The sequence below is a fragment of the Arctopsyche grandis genome, chromosome 9 (genome assembly GCF_051622035.1).
Source record: "Arctopsyche grandis isolate Sample6627 chromosome 9, ASM5162203v2, whole genome shotgun sequence".
In the NCBI taxonomy this organism is placed as follows: Eukaryota; Metazoa; Arthropoda; class Insecta; order Trichoptera; family Hydropsychidae; genus Arctopsyche; species Arctopsyche grandis.
This window is the reverse complement of record NC_135363.1, coordinates 24,843,677-24,868,687: the sequence shown is the minus strand read 5'-3', so window position 1 is coordinate 24,868,687 and position 25,011 is coordinate 24,843,677. Positions and strand designations below refer to the sequence as shown.

The 25,011-nt window shown below is 33.1% G+C and overlaps 1 protein-coding gene across 1 annotated transcript in view; it reads left to right on the top strand.

Annotated features, from left to right (window-relative positions):
* The window catches only part of mmd (disintegrin and metalloproteinase domain-containing protein mind-meld), a 214,365-nt gene that overhangs the window by 34,490 nt on the left and 154,864 nt on the right, over positions 1 to 25,011 (top strand). The window contains exon 4 of the mRNA XM_077438806.1: positions 12,195 to 12,343. Within this exon, the coding sequence (XP_077294932.1) occupies positions 12,195 to 12,343 (149 nt within the window). The remainder of the gene's footprint in view (positions 1 to 12,194; positions 12,344 to 25,011) is intronic.

The window sequence follows — 25,011 nt, the reverse complement described above, 5'->3', positions numbered from 1 at the left end:
ATGGAGAGAATAGGGCGCGGCGATAGTTTGCTGCGTGGTTTGTAGAGTGCAAAATAAGACATTGTGCATCCGTTGAAGCGAGCTAAAGGTTAAAATATTCAGATGCATCGAAGGAGAAGTTCGCTGCACCACACCGCCACCGTCGTCGGCTGATTCACTTAAGAAGAATTTAAGAAGTTATTGCCAAGTTTCTTCCACTTCTTGTTCTCCTTACCGAGCTTGAACTATTTTGAGAGACCGCGCGTGCCGGCTAAATGAAGTTAACTCGCTCGGGCCTATTCGACAGTTGAGTCGTGACTTGGCCCAACTTTAAGCCTCCAATTACTGCACTTGGCATTACGGTAACAAGTGTTGAATTTTAAATCACGGCTAAATGTCCCAGATGCCACATTTTTAAATATTTATGGTAATATGGATTGAATTTCAAAGGAAATAGAGCAAATGACCAACATATACATATGTACATTTGTATTTCATATCAACTACATATAAAATACAACATGCAATTATTGTATTAAAAAAAATCGTAAACAGTGAATAAATGCACTTTGAAAATTTAATGATTGAATACATACATACATATATTATTTTATTTTTTACATAGATAGATATATAACAGTGGAATCCGCATGAAGCAAATTACTCTCTGATGATTGAGAAAGTGCAAAAAGCATTTCTTCGTTTCCTATATAGGACAGAATATAGGTATTACCCATATCTCTACCCTACTCCTTTCCTTTTGGGCATGCTTGGGTATAATTCCCTTGAACTTCGGAGAAACTTCTCATTAATTAGTTTCATTCTCCTGCTCTTACGTGGAAATACGTCATGCCCGTTGTTGCTGGAGCAGTTGGGACTTTATGTCCCTAATCACTATGTGCGTGGTAGACATCATCATTTGCTGGCTGTACCTCCTGCCCGCACAGTCCTTTTTCGAATGGCTCCTACTCCAAGAGCTATTCGACTTCTTAATGAAATCGTTGCTGCCGAGACTGAGTGTGATATTTTCCACCTTAGTGAGCGTAAATTGTCGGAAATTACTCTAACCCATTTATCTGGTAGTCTGCGCTCATCATTTTTTTCATGATTGATTGTGATTTATGAGTGAAATTTTGATTAACTCTCTTCCATTTGGGCCTCACAGGGATGTTTTGTATTTTTACTTGTTTCTTACATATTTATTGGAACTGGCTGTAGGTGCAAGGCATTCCTTATTAAATACTATTTTTTATGTTTATGTATGGATGTATTTATGTTTATGTTCAAATGTATTTTTTTATGTATAATTGATGAGTATATTATTTTCGTTATGTATTAATTTATGTTTAATTGCTATTTTGTTTTTTTTTTGTGTTATATTTTTTGACCATTGTGGCGCTTTAGGAATTCCTGTTATGCCACAATGGTCTGTTTAGAATAAATAAATAAATAAATAAATAACAGGAAGGCTTGACAGGAAGACCCCAATACGCCCACGCACGAGGGCACGCACGCACGCAATAGAGGATTATTATATGTGATTTTATTTATGATAAATGTATGTAACTAAGTGTGTCAATAGTATTTTTTTTAATCACATATCGAAGGAACGCAATACATACATACATACAGAATGTTCAAATTTAATTAACTAGCAAAGATGCTACAACTGGTTCTTTCACGATGAATCCAAATCTCCCAGGGGCCGCTCGTAACGATAGTGTTAAAACAAATTGTACATTTTAGGGGTGGTCGTGTTTGGGGGGGGAGGGTGTGATGTATGGCGATTGTTAGGGGTTCAGGGGTGGTCTGTGAGGCTGTGCAGCTGGCATTCGTAATAACTGAAAGGGCCAGCCGCTACATCTGTCAGGGCGACAGTTGCCCATGATGGAGCCGGAGACCTTAATGAACCACCGGATACAGTTCTACTAAATCCCGTCTACCGAGTTGAATTGTCGAAGATATTATTTCAGTGAACAAAAGTCTTTCAGTTTGTATTGGACTTGAATTGTATTCTCTGTATTTGCTTAACGATGTTCATAATTGAACAATTTCGAGCAGCTAGAACAGAGTGGACACAATTAAATTTCACGCTTTGAAAGAGATTTATAGATCAAAAAAAGTATCGATTTTGGAACTTTTTCTATATAAGCTTTTTTTTATATAAGCTTTGACATATATTGACTTTTGCATATATAAGCTTTGACCTAGTAAGACCTTACTTTTAAAAAACCTAATATAAATCTTGTAAAAATTGATTGCGACTAATTTTTTTCATTGTTTATCTATACCATATAACTTTATATCATACATCATATACAAATTTTACATATACTAATAATGTTCATATGTGCAATCGTCGTCATTGTTCATAAATTCGCCTTTCAGAATCCAATCAAAGAAATAATTTTGGGTACGATTTAACGGTGCATTTAAAACAAATACCTTTGTTCCTTAGAACGAATAATTTTCGCATTAGAATGAAAGACATGGCGAATTAAATAAATACATTTCTTCAAAAAAATGTGTTATTTGTAGTATGAAATTAAAACAATGTTTCGATCATTTAACAATTGAAAATTGCACAGTAATGCTCAGCGTTAATGCGCATTTCATTCATGTTTGGTTTCATTATTTTTTTTCTGTTGTGAAAGTAACTTATCGAATGCCCGAATTTGATATTAAAATGCTGATATAATTAAAACAATGGATTTGTAACTTTTCAAATGATCAAGATTTTTTTTTCATTTATTTATTAAGGGTTTTTAGTCTTATTGCTTATTTTATTTTATAAAGTGTACAAATATTACATCGAAGGAACATAAGACTTTTTATTTTTATAATTATAAATTTGTCCTATTACTGTTTTTTTTGTATACATACATATGTAAATACATATATGTTTGTTTTTAAATGATATAATTTTTTTTAATTCCCACAAGTTTTATGAAATTTTTACGATATATGAGCATTTGTTTTATAAAATACGCATTTAAATTATCCCTAATAATTTTAAGTATGTACATATAATTTTTAGTAGACTATTCGAGCCATATCATATTTCTCTTATGCAGAATATTAAGTAGAATAGATGAATATTAAAACTGTCAAAAATCACTGCAACATATATTGAAATAACATTTTCATTATGATGAATGATTTTCGCGACTCCAATCAAAATGATTTAATAACATTTTCCATCTGTTTCCTGTTTCATTAACATGAATATTCCGTATATACATATGGATATGTATGTATATGTAATGAAGCACAATGATAGGTTTCTAGAATTTCATCATGGCGATATTCGTTTGTACACTATAAAATAATGTTGTATTTTCATAAATTTGAAATATTTACATATGTATCTATATATAAAATGCATGCCCGATTTTCAAATATGACGAAAAACGTTTAAAAAAAATTTAAAACCTTCCGAATAATGTATTGTGGTTGTTTTGAGATTTGCTTTGTATGCTTTGTAAGCATTTGTGTTTTTAATAATATTGACACTTGTTTTGCGCCACCGTCGTCTAAATTGATCTCTCGGGATATTAATGTATAAATTCGCCCCTCGGGCCTGGAAGCTCTAATTATTTCCAGAAATCTTTTTTGCATTTCATGTCGTTCTGTGTTTTCGGTGTTTCAAATTAAATTCCGCCGCAGATTGTATTACAATGCGAAGAGTGCGACGAAATAAATTCGAAAAATGCTCTTTTTGTCCAAAATTAAAACGCCAAAAGTCATCTCTCAAAAGCTGCTTCATTTTACGCAAATTTATTATTAAAATTTTTATACATTTTACTTTTTCGATGCTTTTTGTATTCCAAGAATAAGCGCCCACTTTGCATTTTCCTATTTTCAGAAACAATTTACTTTTTTTTTATATTTATATAAATCATATCTATACATACGTATAGTGTGATACATTCATGTATGTATTTATAATACGAAAAAAAATATTTAATATTAAAAAATTGAATCTTTTTTATTAAGGAATTTCAAGTCATAGAATTTTCATCGCATTATTATATGCCATTATTTTTTTTCGGGCATTTCAAACACCGTTCAACAGTAATTCAATTCGCCACCGGCAATTAAAACCGCCCATAAAAATATTTCTTTCACCATTTTATTTGTTGAAAGAGCTGGCGAGAGTCAACTACAAGGGATATATTTTTCGAGAACGACTGGTAGTAGAATTTACAAAGCAATCGTAATGGCCTGTATAATAATACTGTGGCATTCCAACTACGAGCGATAGCACATTTTTATTTAATTTTTATCCTTTATAAATTCAGAACGCGCATAAAACAATCTCAATCACCTGAAGCGAATGTTTCATAAACCTCAACCATAGCAGAGATTCTATCACGCCATGAAGAAGAAGCGTTATAGTATCGGAATGTTGTACAGTTTCGTTTGCTAATTTGAGCAATTATATGAATATACAAGACAATTTTGGCCAGTCGATGGTGGGTGGGTGGTTAGACGTAAAATGTAAATATTATCGTCAAATTTCGTAAAGGCCGTTTCGAGATGGTTATCTGCCAATGGAGTCGCGCCCCTAAACAGCGCACCTTAGCTTCGGGGTGGAATTTAATTGATTACTTCATTAGCAAAATGGCACACCTGACTCCCTTCCCCCCACCTACCTCCTCGTAATATTTCAATACCCATACGTTATGATTATTATGATAATGCATGGGTGGTTCAATTTATGTATATTTGATGATGTTAAGACTTTTAGAAGTAAATATATGTATATAAGATAGATAATGTGGAATGTATAAGTCACGTGTAGATAAAATGGGATAAGCCCAAATGTATATGTATAGTATAATATGTATGTATGTATGTATATACAATTCAGAGACTACAGATAAATAGCATCTACGTACATAAACATACATATGTATGAAATATAAAAGCACGCTTTACAAAAAAATTTCATTGCAATGTACATCGCCCAATTTTCCAATTTAAGTTTTATGAATGATACTTTTTTTAAATTTATTTAAGATGGTTTTTCTGATCTCCATAATTGTTTCTGTTTCACTTTATATCGTCACACTGAGCTGTTAAACTTTGTAAATTCAATATTGGACAAAATTTGAATACTAACGTTTAGAACTATGTATATGTATATTTATGTAAAGTTTTAAAACCGTACCTATAAAATATACATACACATTTACTGTGGTCGATAAACTGGTTTTCATTATCTCTTGTACAAAATTTAATTTTAGATTCAATTCTTTATCAAATTTACGATTGCCAATATTCGCATATTCTTATTAATTTCCATCATAATTATTATTTTATACAATTTATTTATTCTTTGAAGCGTATACATGTAAATGAAACACATGCTAATACAATTCAAAAAACTTTATTCGTTAGCAAAGCGTCACTTATATATCAAATTATACACACACATTTATATTAACGTGAAATTTTCTCTAACGTAAAATTAATTGGCTCTTCGTGGCTTTAATTGAGATAACAATTTAACAGCGTCGTATTCGAGGCTGTTTTCGAACAGGCAATTAACGTGAGGGGGGTGAACGGGTGGATGCGTATACATGTAAGTACATACATAAATATATAAGTGTATCAGAGCTTTGAGCTTTCAGTTTTAGATAATTTGCAATTGCGTCACTCCACTGAATGGAAAATTAATTTTTCCGAAATATTATATATGTATGTACATGTGCATAGATTTTGTTTCTTTTGAGGACGTTTAAATTTACGTTCGAACGCGATTATCCAGCATCAAGTTGAGCTCCGTTCGAGTAAATTGCATAACTCGCCGGCGGGAAAGTTGAGCTCGGGGAGAAAAAGTGAACAAAAAAACAATCGGAAAAGTGAAGCGACAACGAGCAGACAAGGATTTTCTTGCCTGGTGGAGTAGAAGAAACTCGCATCGCCGTAGAACAAGTTTTTTCTTCGGCTTTTGTTCGGAAAAACTCGAATGAAAACTCGCGACCGAGCCCGAGGAATAATAAAAAATAAACCAAAAGCAAAAAAAACAAATGCAAAATACACTTACTAGGTACATAGAGATACATACATACGTGTGTTTGTTTTCTTCTTGCATATTTTTGATGTGCTCGGGCTTTACGAGCCACATTGTACGTACGTACGTATCGCACATTCGGTGTATGTGCCCGTGTGTGTATAATATAACGCGAGAGTGCGATAAGTTAAAATTTAACGGTTAAACTTTAACCGGTTGCCAACATTAGCATTTGTCATTTGAACGTGTCGTAATAAATTTAAAGTTTGCCAGCTTTCTCATCGTATTTTCAGCTTACCACTTTGTGACGCTTTAAAGCTCACCTTAAATATCAAGTTTCGCCGACTATTAGTCGCATCAGTGAGTTTTTCAAACTTATCGCGTACTTTACCCACTGTCGTGTACGCGTTCATTCGCGCGAAACTAATGCAGAATCCCTCCGTCTGTCCGTCCCCCTTTGGCAGTCTTAATCAAGTCATCATTACGAGCTAGGTATTTAATATATTTCGCAAATATATATGCACATATTATATACATACATATATTTACAAACACATATACAATTATATGTTGGCAAGCATTGGCTTTTGTATAGATCGATGTTCTTCAAAATTTTTAGGACGAGGGCCAAATAGAAAGTCTTGGAGGACCAGATTCTATATTATTTTCATAAAATCTAGAAATTTAATTGAGTTTTTGTTTCGTTAACTGTTTATGATTTTTATAAAAATTCATGCGGATTGAGATTCATTCTCAAGCCAGACAAATACAGGCTACATTCCGACCAATTGAATCATACTATTGTTGCGTAGGGGTGAGTTCAAGACCAAAATGTGATATTTTCCATTTTAGTGAGCGTAAATTGTGGGATATTATTCTAACCCATTTATCTGGTAGTCTGTGCTCATCATTGTTTTCGTGATTAATTGTGATTTATGAGTGGAATTTTGATTTACTCTCTTCCATTTGGGCCTCACGGGGATGTTTTGTATTTGCAGTTGGTTCTTATTTATTGGAACTGGCTGTAGGTGCAAGACATTCCTTATGTTATACATATTTTATTTTTGATATTTTTACGTTATCTGTTATTATTAAATGCTATTGTTTATTTTTATTTTTATATACGGATGTATTTATGTATTTTTTATGTATAATTGATTAGTATATTATTTTCGTTATGTATTAATTTACGCTTAATTGTTATTTTGTGTTATATATTTTTTGACTATTGTGGCGCATTAGGAATTCCTGCAATGCCACAATGGTCTGAACTTTAAAAATAAACAAATAAAATAAAATCAACACAATAGACTAGTGTTTAGCATACAATGCTTTGAACAGAGTGATCAATGGTTCAAATCTCACCGATTTCTGCTGGCTAGACCTTGGATTTGTGACTCCTGGTCGATCGTTTCCTATCAGAGTTAGCCAATTTATCTGATTTTCATTGAAACGGTTCCAACAAAGTGGCAACCTTACCGACACCCAAAGAGAGCCACTCACCGACCAATGATATCTCTATGCTAAGAGTATGCGTTGTGTATAAATATTCAGCGGATTTGTACCGTGATTCATTCGGAGCTTACTGGTTGACGGATCGGTATTAAAATACCCCTACCTATTCACTGCATCTTTCATTTTGATCTATAGCAACCCTGCTACACGTTCATGATACACTATTTTATTGATATCATCATCATCTCTTACAGAAATTTGTCAACCACTATTGGATCAAATCCTCTCCAACACTCTTTCATTCGTATCTGATTTGAGCAGCTCTCATATATCGCATCCCACGTATTTTTTAAATTCCATCCACCCATTTTCTTCACCCATCAGATACCATTTTAATTTTTCATCTGTTTTCTTTACCTGCTCATTTTCATTTCAATATCTTAATACTCTCCATTATATTGTTGCGTAAGGGTGGATTCTGGATCCAAAGTCCTTAAGTCACTTCACAGCATTTATTCAAAGATCTAAGAGGTCCACACGGAACATCCGCTCACTCTATAATATCTGATCCACCGTGTGTACCTCCTTATTGCACAGCACAGCTGCCCCGAACCTTAAGTGTGTCTATTGTGTTGTACGATACATAAAGGTCTTCCCTGGCGAATCTATTGTTTAAGCACGAACTCGACCAGGCCTGTGAGAATTCCAGCGTATCCTTTGTTCAGGCACTTACTGAGTCTCGTTAGCCTAATCTGGGGACTCGTTCACCCTTATTCACCCACGAATGCACTTAGACAGTGGAAACTCATGTTCCCACGTTACAATATCAATTAACCTTGTCATACTTTTCACCCATGTATTCCGTTTTCTATTTCTTCTTGTTATGCCGAGCATTCCATATTTCTTTGAGTGCATTGGACTTTATGCAACATTCTGACTTTCAATTCCTATGTGTACATATGTTTCGCATATGTACGTATGTATGTATGTACAATTTCGCATATGTGAGTAATAATTGGCAAGATAATTTGATCATAGATCTCCAACCCCTTGTCTTCTCGCTTGCTTTTCAACTCGCTTGTTAGAAGTAAGCTAGAGTATAATGCAATTGTGTGGAATCCGCATGAAGCAAACTACTTTCTTATTATAGAAAAAGTGTTTCTTCGTTTTCTTTATAAGAAAGAGTATCGGTACTACCCATATCTCTATCCTACTCCTTTCCTTTTGGGCATGCTTGGGTATAATTCCCTTGAACTTCGGAGAAACTTCTCGTTAATTCGTTTCGTTCTCCAGCTATTGCGTGGTAATACGTCATGCCCGTTGTTGCTGGAACAGTTGGGACTTTATGTCCCTAATAATTATGTGCGTGGTAGACATCATCATTTGATGGTTGTACCTGCTGCTCGCACAGTTTTTTTTCGAATGGCTCCTATTCCAAGAGCTATTCGACTTCTCAATGAAATCGTTGCTGCTGTCCCTGAATGTGATATTTTCCACCTTGGGGAGCGTAGATTGTCGGATATTATCTTAACATATTTATCTGGTAACCTGCGCTCATCATTACTTTCTTAATTTGAATGTGATGAATGAGTGGAATCTTAATCTACTCTCTTCCATTTGGGCCTCGCTGTGATTTTATTTTTTATTCATATTTTGTTTTATTTTATTTTACTTTTTCTTTCTCCTTTGTACATTTTTATATACTATTTTAATTTTGCTCAGTGTAAACAAAGAATGGGATTTATGGATTTTATTTTTAATTTTTACACTTTTGTTATTATTTTTTTCCTCTCTGAATGATGTATTATTTTCCTTTTGTTACTTTACTTTCTAGCGAACGATCGAATATACTCTTGAGCAGACCCCCATTATTTGTAATATGTATTTTCATTATATCTTAAAATCATTAAAAATATAATAAATCCTAATCTACTTTATTAAAGCACTCAAATAGTAGCACCATTTAGAAGTTGTGACCATATAAAGAGTCAATTCCAAATATGTATATGTACGATCAGAATAGACCTGAACGTTTCGCATTAATAAAATCCGCCAATTTTATCATATTCTTCTATTGTCATTTCACCCACTCTTACTTACTACGGAATTTTCATCCATTCTCCATTCTCTTAAGCAATTCGTCGCATCTGCAATTGAAATTCGACGCGCGGAAATAAACCGTCAATTTTTCCCACCCGCCCTCCCCCCGGCTTGCGAAAAAAAAAGCGAGCGAAAAAAAACCGATAACGATCGAGCTCTTTCAAATTTGAATATTTCGAGCATAAATCGCGGGTCAACACGACGACTCGGTCTTATTTAAATACGAGGCGCCATACAGCATTCGTTCATCGGCGAATTCGTGAATATATTTCATTCGACGAGTGGCCTTTTTCCCCGGTCCCCTCGATCCACGGGGCCCCCATGTGCTCAAACGTCACCTCTTCAACTCGACGACGACGTAGCCAAGATCAATATTTTTTCCGTCGATTTTTTCAATGAAATTTTCCGCCTCGCGAACGCGAAAAATTTTCAACGTGACAGCTTGTTCGTCGAGTGTAGCTTTTGTGAGCTTTTCTCCTCGCATCTTCACGTATATATATATATATATATACATATGTATATACGTCATATTATGTATATGGAGATCGAATATTTAATATTTTGCAAATCAAATGTGTTTACAGTGCTTCTTATAAATCGATTATTTTTTATACATTATTCACTGCGGTAATATTTTTCATAGAAAATGCAATTCATTGTTTGTATATTTTAATTAATATTTGTACATTATTTTACAATTGTATTTAATAACTTTTTTTTGCATATACGTATTTACAATGTGGTATATAAACATATTTATACAACACCCGTGGTCAAATGTATAAGGCCACTTGTAAAAACTGATTTTGACCGAAAATATTCAGGTACTTGAAACAGTTAATACTTACATCGGTTTTTAACAGGAATTACTATATTATAAATATCCAACTCCATCAACATGATTTTTCTTGTTGATATGCAATACTAATAATTTTAAAATTACATTTGAACGGAATTAGTAAAACATAAATTTCGCTTGAAAAGTTGATATTTTACATGATACACATATGTAAGTCCTTCAGTGAAAAAAATCTAATGCAAGGGCTTATATGAGATTATTTTCGTACTTGTTATCATCGTTCGTTCTGTGTTGGAAACTTTCAACGTCAGTGACTCCAGCTTTTTGCCCACATTAGTGTAATCCTTCCAAGGAGAGCTTTTCCTTTTATTCTTCACAGTTTTGCAAGTCATCCAACGCTGCATTTTACGTCGAGATAAAAGTCCGCGGGAAAGTGCACCACTAAACTTTAACGAAGTTTTTATTACATGATTTAAAACACCTTTAACTTACACCATTATAAATATAATAAATTTTAATTTTTTTACTCATAATGTATGAAAGCAAATATGTTTTCGCATTCTATCAAAGCATAAAAGATTGTGGCTTTTAGAAATAATTTATTTTTTGGAAATATGTATGTAATATACAAAAGCTATAAGTTTGAGCTTTAGTTTCAAATCGTGTATCTATTCCTATCCAAAACTAACTGTTAAGGGAACTTAAAATTGAAATAAATTATCAATATTTTATTCAATTATCATTGTTCATGTTGGTTTTTATTTAAAAGCTAGAAAAGAAAATGTCACCTACATATGTATATGTATGTACATATTTATATTTTAAAAAGTAGTTTGTCAGAGGATTAGATGTATGTACATAACTATAGTACTAGGGGTAGTAATAAGTTAGTAATGCAGATTTTAAAGTTAAATAAAAGTCTGAAAAACATACTAATGTATATGAAGATGTTAATTATCAAAAGCTACAAGATGAAATTAGTAAATAAACAATATTGACAGATTCCTGGTAGCCCTAAAACAACAACTCCATATTCATAAATGGTTAAATATAGTTTATTTTATTTATATACATATATGTATATTATTGCTGAATAACTTTCTTTTTTTTTTTAATTATATTATTGTTACCTACTAATTTTAAGTAAATAAATAAATAAATAAATTTGTAACTATATTTAATCGATTGTGATATATCCATAGAATTTTAATTGCGATTATTGAAATATACATAGTAATGGGGTCAAGAGTGTTCATACTTCATTTGAAATAGATATGTATGTTTTTATGTACATATATTCGAATGGAAAAAAGTAACAATGGTTGTTTTTATGTGTCTCTTCACTAGATTCAAACTTTTCGAGTCCACTATTATTAGTAGTGGGATCCATTTTGAGTACTGAATAAATCAAAACGGCATAGGTGCTCGAGGAAGTTTTCCCTATCCATTTTCCGTGTATAAATCACAGTTAGGGCCCGAGGACAGAATGATAATAAGACTTTATGAGAGACGCGAATCGCAAATTATTCAAATGCACAAAGCTATTTTGATACGGACGAGATTTGTTACCTAATTAAGCGTAACTTACGACCCACTCGAGGGCACCATTTGCAATTATTTACGATCAACAAAAACTACCCGCTTCGTAGGGGCCATTATTACGGGGTCCGGTTTGCGAATTTTTGCTGCGGTGTGCCGAATAAAATTCCCCGTTGCGAAGTATCAACCGGGTCCGAGTTTATTGGGGTTTTGAGCGTTTCGGGGGATTTTTGGCACCGATGTCGTGGGTCTTTGGACGCAGATGGAGACCGAGGTTTAACCAGTCGAATATATTTGTTACAGGCGAGGTCGAAAGATTACTGCGTGAGTACCGGCAGAACCAGGAGCTGGTGCGCAACATCGGCGCACACTACTACCAGATCATATACCCCGTGCAGTTGCGCCACCACGAAAAGATGGGCATCTCCACGAGGGAAGTCGGTGCGCAGAAGGTAAATTTGCATTTTATGGTGTTTATTTTTCAGCTTGAAAACAATTGTGAAAATTTTGAAATCTATTTTGGTACGCAAAAAGCGGGCGACGCAATTTTGAGTCAATTTTGAGGGTGCTTTGCTTTGATTTGTGTCCGACTTTTAGCTTCAATTTATTGGGGGGGAGGCGGAGTTTGATGTAAAATTTCTTCATACACGGTAGAGTCACGAAATATTACACGGAACTAAAGTAAAAAAATTATAAAATATATGTAGAATGAAAAAAGAAGAGGTTATAGGTGTTTTAACAATTAAAATCTGACATAGCGAGAGGGTGGCGAAAAGGGAAAAAAGCGATCGGAAAAGTGTGGATAAATACGGCAACGTGGAAAAATACGGCAAATAGACGTCAACGAGAACGATAATGGAGTATTTACAAAAGTGTCTATTACGATTATTTTTCACCATCGTAATGGCAGATTTGATTGCCACGTATATTGATGACCAAACCGAGCAAAATGGCAAAGTTTGAAAACCATCGGAAGATTGTGGATAAGAACCGAAATTTCGTCAGACGAAAAAATCGAAAGCGAGTTAAGAAGAGGCTAGTAAAAATAGCGTAGAAAGACATACAAATTAGCAAGAAATTTGCTCCAATTTTTCTCTCATAGCGGTTTCTTAAAAACCTTAGAAAGGTGTCTGTTTGTTCTGTTTGACAGCAAGATACAATCGGTCGGCTGATCTTGTTGTGTTCATTACTGTATTTCAGGGACTTTATATATATTACTAAATAATAAATGTATAATATAAAAAAGGGACGCGATGTACATACATATGTATGTTTGTGCCGGACCGTGGAGACACAGCCAATCTGAATCCCAGAGGCTCACAACCAATCAGAGTCAAGTGGTCGAGGGAACGCGTGGTAGCGGGGAAGTGAGGGGGTGTGGAGCGTTTGACATATGTGACGTCAGGCTGAGCGACGGGTGACACACATCCACGAAGACACACACACACATCCATTCATCGTTTCGAACTTGTTGGATTGGTCATCGTATAATGCGTACACTCAACTTTTTTGATTAATACGTGAGCGCGCGCTCCTATATATTACTATAAATATATTATATTTATATGTAACATATAACTTTATTTTAATTCGTGTGTCAATTCCTTTCCGAAATCAACGGGCACAGCACTAGTAACTTAATAATACATATGTATGTATATATGTTGGTATATACATATGTATATGCAATTACAATACCTTTAAAACAATATTTTTATATGCATATAATACGAAATACAAAGTTTTTTTTTATATGATCACAAAATCTAATTCCAATGCAGTTTTTTTTAATATACAATATGTACATATTTTTTCAAAAACTAAATAGAGAGCTTTGTTTCTCTAACTACATATGTACATATGTACATATGCATGTACATTAAATATCGTTGACAATGAGCCTACAGAAAATTTTAACTCACATCATTAGTCATTATTATTGAGATTAATATATGTATATATTATGCGCACTAAGGTTTGGCCTGTTATTATTCAAGAGTATTTAAAAACATAATTAAAACTAAGTTTGAATTAAATTTAGTAAGTGTGAAAGCTTGTAATATTACGTTCATATAAGATGAGAGTGAAAAAAATAATTGCTACATATACATGTGTAACTGTTTAGTCTGTGAGTTGTATAGAAAGGCGGGTTTGGTTAGCTAGCTGTCATCACGTTGATCTGACAAATGCTTTCGATGAAATTTTTAATCATTTCGCAAATGAATAAACTCCTCTAGCTTCATTTTGCAGATATTTTCTTATTTTTTAGTGAGAGAATGTCGGTATGTCAAATCGATCGGGAGAGTGGGAGTGGTTCAAAATTAGCTCACAAATTTCGGACGGTTAGGAATTTCCATTCAAAAACCATTCCTTAGATATGTTCCCAAAAACAAGAATAAAATCATAATGCATACGTAGATATACATACATATATACATACTTACATAATGTATTATTTGAATAGGTAACGAGTACGTGCTTGGCAAATTTCATATTAAAATTTGGAGTGAAATATTTGCTTTGAATGCTAAAAATTCAGCGGTGAGATCCATTGTTTTACTCGTCGATGTGAGAATGCATTTTGCGAGAAAATTCGGCATTCGCGTGATTTTCAGCTGAGAGTAATGCTTTACATTCCGTCGAATTTCGTTTTAGTTTGAAAACTTTTCTCGGAGGTATTCTGTGTTTTAACGAACGTGAATATATATTATGTACATAAATATGTGTGTATATACATATACATAGACATGCATACAAATATATACATACCTAGTATTCAATGTGAAAGGTTTTTGCTTGATGCATTTGACGACTAAACTGCATCTGTTGCAAAATAGCACGAACTGTGCGAATGCTTTTATTTTCGTTTAACGTATCTGAAATGTTTCAGCATACAATAGAAACTCCTTCTGTATCACTAATAATAATAAAAAATGCATGCGCTATTAATTCCGTAGTTTGATAAAAACAGCAGCGAGTGTTGTTCGTGATATTTTATCAATATGTTAACGTAGTTTTATTATTTTTATCTGTGAAAAATAGTGTTGAAGATATTAAAAAATATATTTCATTTTAAACAAAAAAACAACTAATGAAATTTTTTCAAAAGTCTATATATATCAATATTCTTTGTTTAATGCTTTACTTTGTTTAATTTACTCTAATATTATTTTTTCATTAGATTTTGGAAATGTCGAGTTTCATACATTGAAGTAGTAATAATTTATTATTACTACTTCAATGTATGAAACTCGACATTTCGTTTACAACCAAATTTCTAAAATAGTGCAATCATTTAATGATCCTGGACAAATTAACATACATACTTAATAACAGTATTCAGTTTTATTTAAATTTTGTTCGTATGTAAGGAGATTTGACTACTTGATATGTATATTTGGAAATCAAAATTTGCATTTAACAGTCAAAATAACAAAATTTAATAAAATTGATTCAATAAAACATTAGTCTAAGTACTTCTTCTGGTGGAAATTTATTGTGCTATTTATCTTTAAGTTGTAATATGAATGAAATTTCAATTTGGTAAATTGAAGGTTTCGAAAAGAAACATGAAAAATAGTAATACTTTGAGTTAAAGATAAAAAATAATGATATAAGGATTGGCATGTCATTTACCAATACAAAGTGTGATAGGATTAATGGTGTTCGATTTATCTCCAAAATACACAGCCACATTATCACACACACACACATACACAAACTTTTTTGATTTGATTTTTAAATGCTTTTTATTATTACGAAATTATGTTCACAATACATCTTATATCTATTTTAATAGCTACTGATCTACTGATCATTTTCTATTTTACAATTTAATTTAATTTGGTTAGTAATCACAGTATTATATTATTCTAATGTTAATCTAAAGCATAATAGGAAAAAGAGCTCAAAAACCTATTTACACACAAACTTTTTCAAAACAAAAGTTTTAAAAAAACACAAACTTTTTAAAAACCATGAAATATATGTATAACTAGAATTTATATTAAAATTTCAAACTACATAGATGTACATATATTGGAATAAATATTTCTTGTATATTTGAAATTTCGGAACTACATATGTATGTATGTATTGCCCTAAATCGACCACAGGATGGAATCGCATAAGAATCATTCGACAATAAACAACCGATGTTCGGAAAGAGATGAGAAAAACGTTCCAACAAATCTTCCCCATCCCCCCTATCCCTACCACGGTCCAATCCTATCTCTCCACTGGATTGTTTTATAGACAAACTTTTGGCGAAACTTGCCGTTACATTTTTCATCGGTGATGTACGATGTTATTCGCGACGGGAAGCGGCCTCTGGCGCTCAACACGCTATCGATCCAACCCACATACACACAATTTTGACCAGAACTCCACGAAATTTGCACATTAAATTGAAATATCTTTTGTCTTTCGGACCGTTCTGTATACAATAGGTACGTGTCAAACGTAAGCTGTGTCAGCGCACAAAGCCCACCACTCAATGACGCCATCTGCGCGCCACATAATTCCTGAAAAATTATGTCGGTGACGTCCTCGACGCCAACTGGAAGAATAAAAAGGCGTTTTCAGAATCCCCCTACCTTCCATTCCCCTTTTTCCTCACCTATATCATAATTTATGGCAACGGTTTGACAGGAGAGACTTCCCGCCGAGAGCCATTTACGGGGTTGTTATGTAAAAGCATGCGGCACGCACATGTGCGTTTACGCGTTGCCTTGCTGTTTGCTGTAAAGTGTATAGTGTGGAATTGAATTTTAAAATGTGTGATAATCGTAATATTATAGTAAGCTTTGTGGTGTTGTTTTGTCCTAGAAATATATGTAATATTGTGTGTGTAAAATGTGAAAATAAATATCCGAAAAAAAATATACACATAATAAGACTAACATATGTAGATCAGGATTATGTATGTACAGTCGCGATTTCGGAAACCGGAACACCATAGAAAAATGTGATTTTGCGTGAAATTTCAGTGATCTTAAATAAAATAAACATCCTAAGTCATTAAAATGGTAGTTTATATCATAGTGCTTTATTTTAACGACAATCGTTAAGAAAAGAAACAACAAATCACTATCAGTATTATACTCATTAAATATCAAGAAAATAAAAATAATTTTAAAGGTCAAAATAAAATAATGAAATATTGTTTTAAAAAAAATACTACTTCCGGTTTACAAATTCTGACCAAAACCCTACCAGCTCTAAGTTAGTACATAAAGGATAGAAATATAAATTTTCAGCTTAATACGTTCAGGGGTGCGGACAGAGTAGTGGGCACAACATTTTTGACCTTTCTACGAGGAAAAAAATCCCACTTCCGGTTCATTAAATTGAGTATTTTTTTTTTATTTTTACTTAAAATCACTATTTTTATTATACACATGAAATATCAAGAAGCTTAAAACAATTTAAAAGGTCAAAACAAAATAATGAAACATTGTTTTTAAAAAAAATACTACTTCTGGTTTACGAATTCTGACCAAAACCCTACCAGCTCTAAGTTAGTACACAAAGGATAGAAATATAAATTTTCAGCTTAATACGTTTAGGGGTGCGGACAGAGTAGTGGGCACAACATTTTTGACCTTTCCACGAGGAAAAAAAACCCACTTCCGGTTCATTAAATTAAGTAATTTTTTTTTTATTTTTACTTAAAATCACTATTTTTATTATACACATTAAATATCAAGAAGCTTAAAACAATTTAAAAGGTCAAAATGAAATAATGAAAAAATAATGAAATATTGTTTTTAAAAAAAATACTACTTCCGGTTTACGAATTCTGACCAAAACCCTACCAGCTCTAAGTTAGTACATAAAGGATAGAAATATAAATTTTCAGCTTAATACGTTCAGGGGTGTGGACAGAGTAGTGGGCACAACATTTTCAACCTTTCTAAGTAAAAAAAATACCACTTCCGGTCTATAAAATTTAATATTTTTTTTTCATTTTCATCAAATTGCTACAAGAATTATACTTGAATTTTTTTGTGACGAACACACATGTTTAAGGGGTCGAAAAAAATAGTGGAAGAAAAATCGAACAAGAGTAAACTGCCACTTCCGGTTGACAGATACTTACTAAATTTTATATATAAGTTGTTATTAAACTTAAACTTTTAGATATAAAATTTCAGTTCAACAAACCAAAAGGTTTCTGAGAAAAACATAAAAAACCTCGATTCTCTAGAGTAAAAGTACTACTTCCGGTTCAGATAGAAATATTTAAAAAATATAAGGTTATAAAAATTATTATTTCTATTATATTTAAAAAAAAATCAGTCTGATTCAGTTAGTGGTTTGGGAGATAATTGAATTCAAAAACTTAAAAAAAAGAGGACACCTATAAGGGGAGGTACCATTTGCGGTCAATTTAAAAATTTGAAAAAAAATTACGACGTGTCGATAAGAATTTCATTAACCGATAATAAGTTTCAGTTCGATAGGACTAACGGTGTTAAAAATATCCCCAAAATACACACACACAGACACACACACACACACACACACACACACACACACACACACACACACACACACACACACACACACACATTTTTTCTAGATCATGAAAACGTGATCAGTGATCGATTCTGAGTTCGAATCAGTCAAAATCTCGAGTTCGAATTTTCGCATGATCACAAAACTTCATCTATTGTTACTACGTACATAGATAAAGTAAAAAGGTAGGGAGAATTTTAGTCCGAGCCGGTTTTTATGACCAAACGCAGTCTCCACAGTTGAATGAAATTTTGAATGAAAAAACACAGTTGAGCATAAACTTTTAAGATGCTTCACTCTCTTCAGGGTACATTTTTGGTCGAATCTTTCTCCAACTTTTCTTCGAACATACGGAAAACCGTCGGAGCTGAAGAGGTTAAATTTCAACTTATCAGAAAATATGACTTGTCGCCAATCCGATGTCGTCCAATTTTCGTGATATTTCGGCCACTCTAATTGGTTTTTCATCATTTTCTTCGTAAGTAATGGTTTTTTCGCAGGTTTCCGAGCGTGCAGTCCAGCTTCTCTGGGTCGTTTTCTTAAGGTTTCATCACTAATTTCAATTGAAAATTGATCCGAGATTTCTTTTCTTATATCTACAGTAGTTTTGAACCGTTGCCGTAAAGATAATAGAGTTATCAGGCGATCTTGTCTCTCGGATGTGCATCTTTTCGGTCCTGTCCCCTTCTTACGAGCCAAAGTTCCAGAATCCTTTTTCTTTTTAATTATTCTTGACACAGTAGATACAGAACGTCCTATTTGTTGAGAAATTGGTTGCAATGAATGTCCAGAGTCTGCCAAAGCCGCGATTTTTATATTCTCCTCCAATGATAGTTGAGTGTATTGTCGCATGGTATTTTTATTTTCAACGATTTCGATCCGTACACTTTGAAAACTCACACTAAACTGAACTCAAATCGTAGAAAACAATCATATTTAAAAGACCCGATCGTTAAAAACCACACACCTAAAGGAACAATATTTTTACTGCCCAAAAATCGTAAAATCACAAGTGTTCCGGTTTCCGAAACCGCGACGGTATATAAAATAAAATAGAATTTATAATATGATGAAAATACTTATTTCCAATTAATAAAAAGCTCGATTTATCTACATATGATGTAATTGATACTTAGTTACCTTTCAAAAATTAGCGTTTTTGCTCAATTTAAAACAAAGCAAAATAGTCCTAGCTTTTACAATAATGTGTTGCTTACCATGGCAAATCAATATTTTCTCTCTTTTAAATTTAAATGAAAAATAAACTGTTTCAAATGTTATTTAATACAATTATTTAAAATATCAAATCTTAAACGCCCATATTTTACTTCAAAATAATCATATTTTTAGCATAAAATGATAGTTATACATATATTACAACGTTTTAATGTATCTGTTTTATGTGGGTTTTTGGATTGATTGCTATTAAATTTGATTTAATAAATATTGTGGTATAGTAAAATGTATGATACTTAAGTCTGCATACAAAGTTTATAGTGTTTAAAAATAAAATGAAAGACCCAAGATTTGTTAAATATTTTTGTCTGAAAAAATATATGTGGCTATCTTTGGAATTATAATGGGCAATTTGAAATGTAACGTGCAATGTAAGAAACTGTTTAAAATATTTCCGTAACGTTTTGCGCATAAAAAGAAATTTCCATTCGTCGCCATTCCCAAAAAGGCAAAGAAAAGGGAAAACATTTTACTTACCGATGCGAGAAAAATGCCCGTAAATTGTATAATACAACTTTTTTCAAGTAATTTAGCACTTTCACGCGCGATTTATTTATTTAATAATAAATCATTTAAACGATCTGCTGTGCTTCGAACGAGCTTTCATTTTTTTTTTTTTTTTTTAATAAAAACCGATGTAATAGTAAAAAATTCGTTAAATAATCTTTATGTCCCATACTTTTTTGTGTATTACAAGAGCATCGTTCGCTTTCTTAGGAAATTGAAAAATCATTTATGTGCTATAAAAAGTGTGCAGATGGAGGAAATTGCATCATAAATATAAAATAGTAAGCTTCATCGATAAAATTTAATTATTTCAGTTTTTTTATGAATGTATGTATAAATTTTTTATTTAAATTTCACAACGCTTTTTCATTTATATTGTCTATACAGCGAAACATGCGCCGATTTGTCGATTTTTTTTATATCATATAATTTTACGCAATAAATCATCTTTTAAATTAAATATGATAAGACTCAAAACACTTTGGAATAACTTGCCACGTTATAAAGCTTCAGTTATTTACGACATAGTCGCACACTAGAGGTAGACGCGTGTATTAAATCAAGAAAGCGAGCTGCTCGAAACTCTCGACAACTGCGAACGATCTCAGTTAATTTGAAAGGAAATAAAGCGAGCTCGACTTTTAACCGCTTTCCAAGCACTTTTAGGGAGGTAGTTTTACTCTTTTTTTTCCCTCTGACAAAACCCACCCTCTTTGCACAGTACGACGTCGCAAGTTACGAGGGATTTATGAGTATCGTAACGTGGCGGTCTTCCGCACATATACCCCGCGGGATAAAGACTCCCCCATATTGAAGGACAAAATAACGACCCCATAAACTTGATTATTTTTCATATCCGTATCTCATACGGGACTACCTAGATAGAGATGTGAGACCGAAATTGCGAGATGTCTATCAATTTGTATGAAATATTCAACCGACGCCGTCGTACAATCTTACATACATACATATGTACATGTCCAAAGGAAAATTCCACATAATAACAAAAACGCTCCTAGTTTTCGTTCCCAAATTTAGTATATATGAGTAAGTTTTTGACGAAAGACTACGTTATAAGTGAGAGTATAACACAACAGTTGACCTAAATTTAAATTTCACATTAACTCTATATACTATAGAAACAGCCAATTTAAATTTCAGTGGGATTTAGAAATTTTTTCACAATAAAAACAGTGTCATTGAAAAAGCATACATACATATTAATTAAACCATTATTTTATATTAATACATACATTTTTTATCATAGTTGCTATGACAGGAATAACCACAGGGTGACACACATTTATTTATTAAAAACAGAAACATACAGTATTACAACGTTTTTAAAAACATTGACAGCAAAAAAGTTTCTAAATATTTATTTATCCATTATATATTAACCCCAATCATAGTTTAACTAAGGCGACACCTATGATCAAACTCTTGTACAATAAGTACCAAATACCATTATTACACAAAATCGTAAACACATATTTATGAGTTGACAACATTTCCATTCAACTCTTCACTGTGGAAACTGCTATAACTGCTATGTCATATGTAGATGTTCCTCTTCCCAATTCAATAGTTAGATTATTTTGTACATTGTAAGTACTAACAATTAAAAATGTTACGGTACAATTACTAACAGATATTTAAATATTAGCTGTTATCTTTGAAAGTGACCAAAATTCAATTTTCAGTTCCAAAAACACTATTTCTTCACGAATTGTTATCACTTATATTATAAAACAGCAGCTGCGATATTTTAATTTTTGTGAAAATCCTGTTAGTTCATACGTTGTTCAATAGCCCAACAGGATTTGCGTTTTTTAGTACACATTCAATTTGATTTTTAAAATATATTTTCACACAGACATAGAGATTTAATGGTGTTGGTTGGTTAGTTTTCACATGTGAATGATGTGGGTTTAAGGGTGATTGTAGCCAGGCAAAGTCGAGGCGCGGAGGCAAACAAAAGGTCCATTAATATGCGTGAGTTTAGCATATATTTTCTTTGGTCTATATGCGCAAGGTGAGTAAATGAAACCAAGTGTTTGAACAAGGTGGGAAACTCGTTAAATATACACGTGTTCATTCCGTGTACGAATCTGAACTTTACAGTGAAACGATCGCAAGATGTGTAACGGATAGCACGTTGAAAATTAATCAAATGAAAAGTAAATGAAAAGAAAGCTCTCGTCCGCTTTTCCGCGGGAAAACTATCCATCCGTCCGTGTTGCGATTTAATCACCCGTCTGTGAATTTCGTGCCGCGTTAGGTTGATTTTGAGCTCGTTGTGAATTAATTATTCAATATCAAACTAAGCTTCCAGTGTGATGTTGTTATAGTGGTGCATAGTCGGTTGTTCGCCGAGTGCAAAGTTTGTTCAATTAAAACTTACAATCAATCTATTTGAATTTGATGAAATTCTGCGAACTTTAATATTGTAGCAATATTAAGACTTTTATGAACGAAAAAATTATATATGTATGCACATACATTGAAGTGACCCTCACTTTATATTGGTACATATTTATATTTAATTTGTGCCAGCAATTGCGGTTAAACAATAAATTCAAATAAATTATTTTTATTTAAAAATAATGAAATATTAAGATTATATTTGCTTCAATGTTTTTTTCTTAATATTTAAAATCCTTAGAATTAGATAGCGAAGCTTTTATCAAGACACTTGATATGACATTATCTTATTTTCCAATCGTGTTTAATCCCGCTCTCTATGCCAATTTTATTTAAAATTTTCTCCAAATGTATTCAAACGTATCTTAGCTACATCTTACTAGTAAATTTTATCAACCAAAGTGATTGCTCGTTCTTATATTAATTCCTGAATATATTTTTTTTAGTTCCCTTCAAGTTTTATTTTACAAAAATACATCATTTTTTCCATGGCAATAATTACCCCAATGTGACACATATGGTTAGATTAATTCCGGTACATAAGTACTAACAATTTTTCAAACATTAAAGTTCATAGAATACAATAGACAATAACTATGGACAATCAACAAATTTTTGATACATAAAAAAATTGTGAAACATGCACTATGTAGGTAGCTTTTTATAAAATTCAACAAATTCTAGATGCTAATTAGCTTGAATTTCCAAGAAACAGTGGCAGAATACCGATTTATTAGATCTGTCTCAACAATTAAGCTAGAAAAATCGGAAAATTTTAACAGGAAACGATTGATCTGAGTTTTTTAAGTAGTAGTGTAGTGCAATAAGTTTGGAGAACCACTGATGTAGACTCAATAATATTGCTATATAAAACTATTTGTGTACATCTTACAAGAAATCTTATCAATCAAAGTGATTGTTACTGTATTCCATTTTGTTCCTTGAGTGAAAGGGTGAAAAGTGTGAAAAGGGTTTTTGACACAAGAAAGACAAAATATATGTATATATGTATGTATGTACATATCATCATCATCATCATTTACAGCCATTCGCCATCCACTGCTGGATGAAGGCCTCTCCAACACGCTTCCACTCGTCTCTGTTTTGCGCAACACTCATCCATCTCATTCCGCACATTTTCCTAATTTCGTTCACCCATCTTCCTTGCGGTCTTCCTTTTACTCTTTTGCCTTCTCTCGGGTACCATTCAAGTACTTCTTTTGTCCACCTTTCGTCCATCCTCCTAGCTACGTGACCCGCCCATTGCCATTTCAATCTCTTCACTCTATCCACTATGTCCACTACCCTTGTCATATTTCTCACCCACGTGTTCCGCTTCCTGTCTTTCCTCGTTATGCCAAGCATACAGCGTTCCATACTTCTTTGAGTGCATTGGATTTTATTTTGCATCTTGGCGTTCAGTGTCCAAGTTTCACATCCATACGTCATCACTGGCAAAACGCATTGATCAAAGATCCTTTTCTTCAGGCAGAGTGGCATTTTTGATTTAAAAACAGCATTCATCCGTCCAAATGCACTCCACCCTAATTTCATACGTCTCTTTATCTCTTCATTTTTACTACCAGACATGTCAATTATTTGACCTAAATATAAATAATTATTTACTACTTCTACTGGTTTATCATCTAAGGGGATGCTATCAGGCATGCAATAACTATTGAACATTAGTTTAGTCTTATCTACGTTAATTTTTAATCCTACTTTTCTACTTTCCCTGTCCAGCTGTGTTAGTCTGATAAGTAGGTCAGCTGAATCACGAGCTACTAAAACTATATCGTCTGCGAACCGAAGGTGACTCAAAAAGCGACCATTGATGCTTACTCCGGCTGTATCCCAATCCAATTTCCTGAAAACTCCCTCAAGCACCGCATTGAATAACTTGGGCGAGATTGTATCTCCTCGTCTTACTTCTTTTCCTATGCTAAATCTATCTGTACCTGAAAAAATTTTAACCGAAGCTGTGGCATTCTTATATATTGCAGCTAACAGTCCCACATAGGGTTCCGGCACTCCCTGTGTTTTTAGAGCGTTAAGTACTGCATTATGACTAACTGTATCGAAGGCTTTCTCATAATCGACGAAACCTAGGCACAATGGCCGTTGATATTCGTTGGCGCGCTCGATTAGTTCGCCAACTACTTGGAGGTGGTCCATTGTGCTGAAATTTGCCCTAAACCCTGCCTGCTCTATAGGTTGGTTCTCGTCGAGGATATTCTTCAGCCTTTCTGTAATAACCTTCGTGAAGAGCTTGTAGACCGCTGAAAGTAGACTAATGGGGTAGTTCTTGATATCGCTTTTGTCGCCTTTTTGTGTATTAAAATGATAGTTGCGTTATTCCATCCTTCTGGTATAGCTTGGTTCTGGATGCATTTGCTGAAAAGCCTAGCTAAGATATTAATTAGGGGGGGGGCCG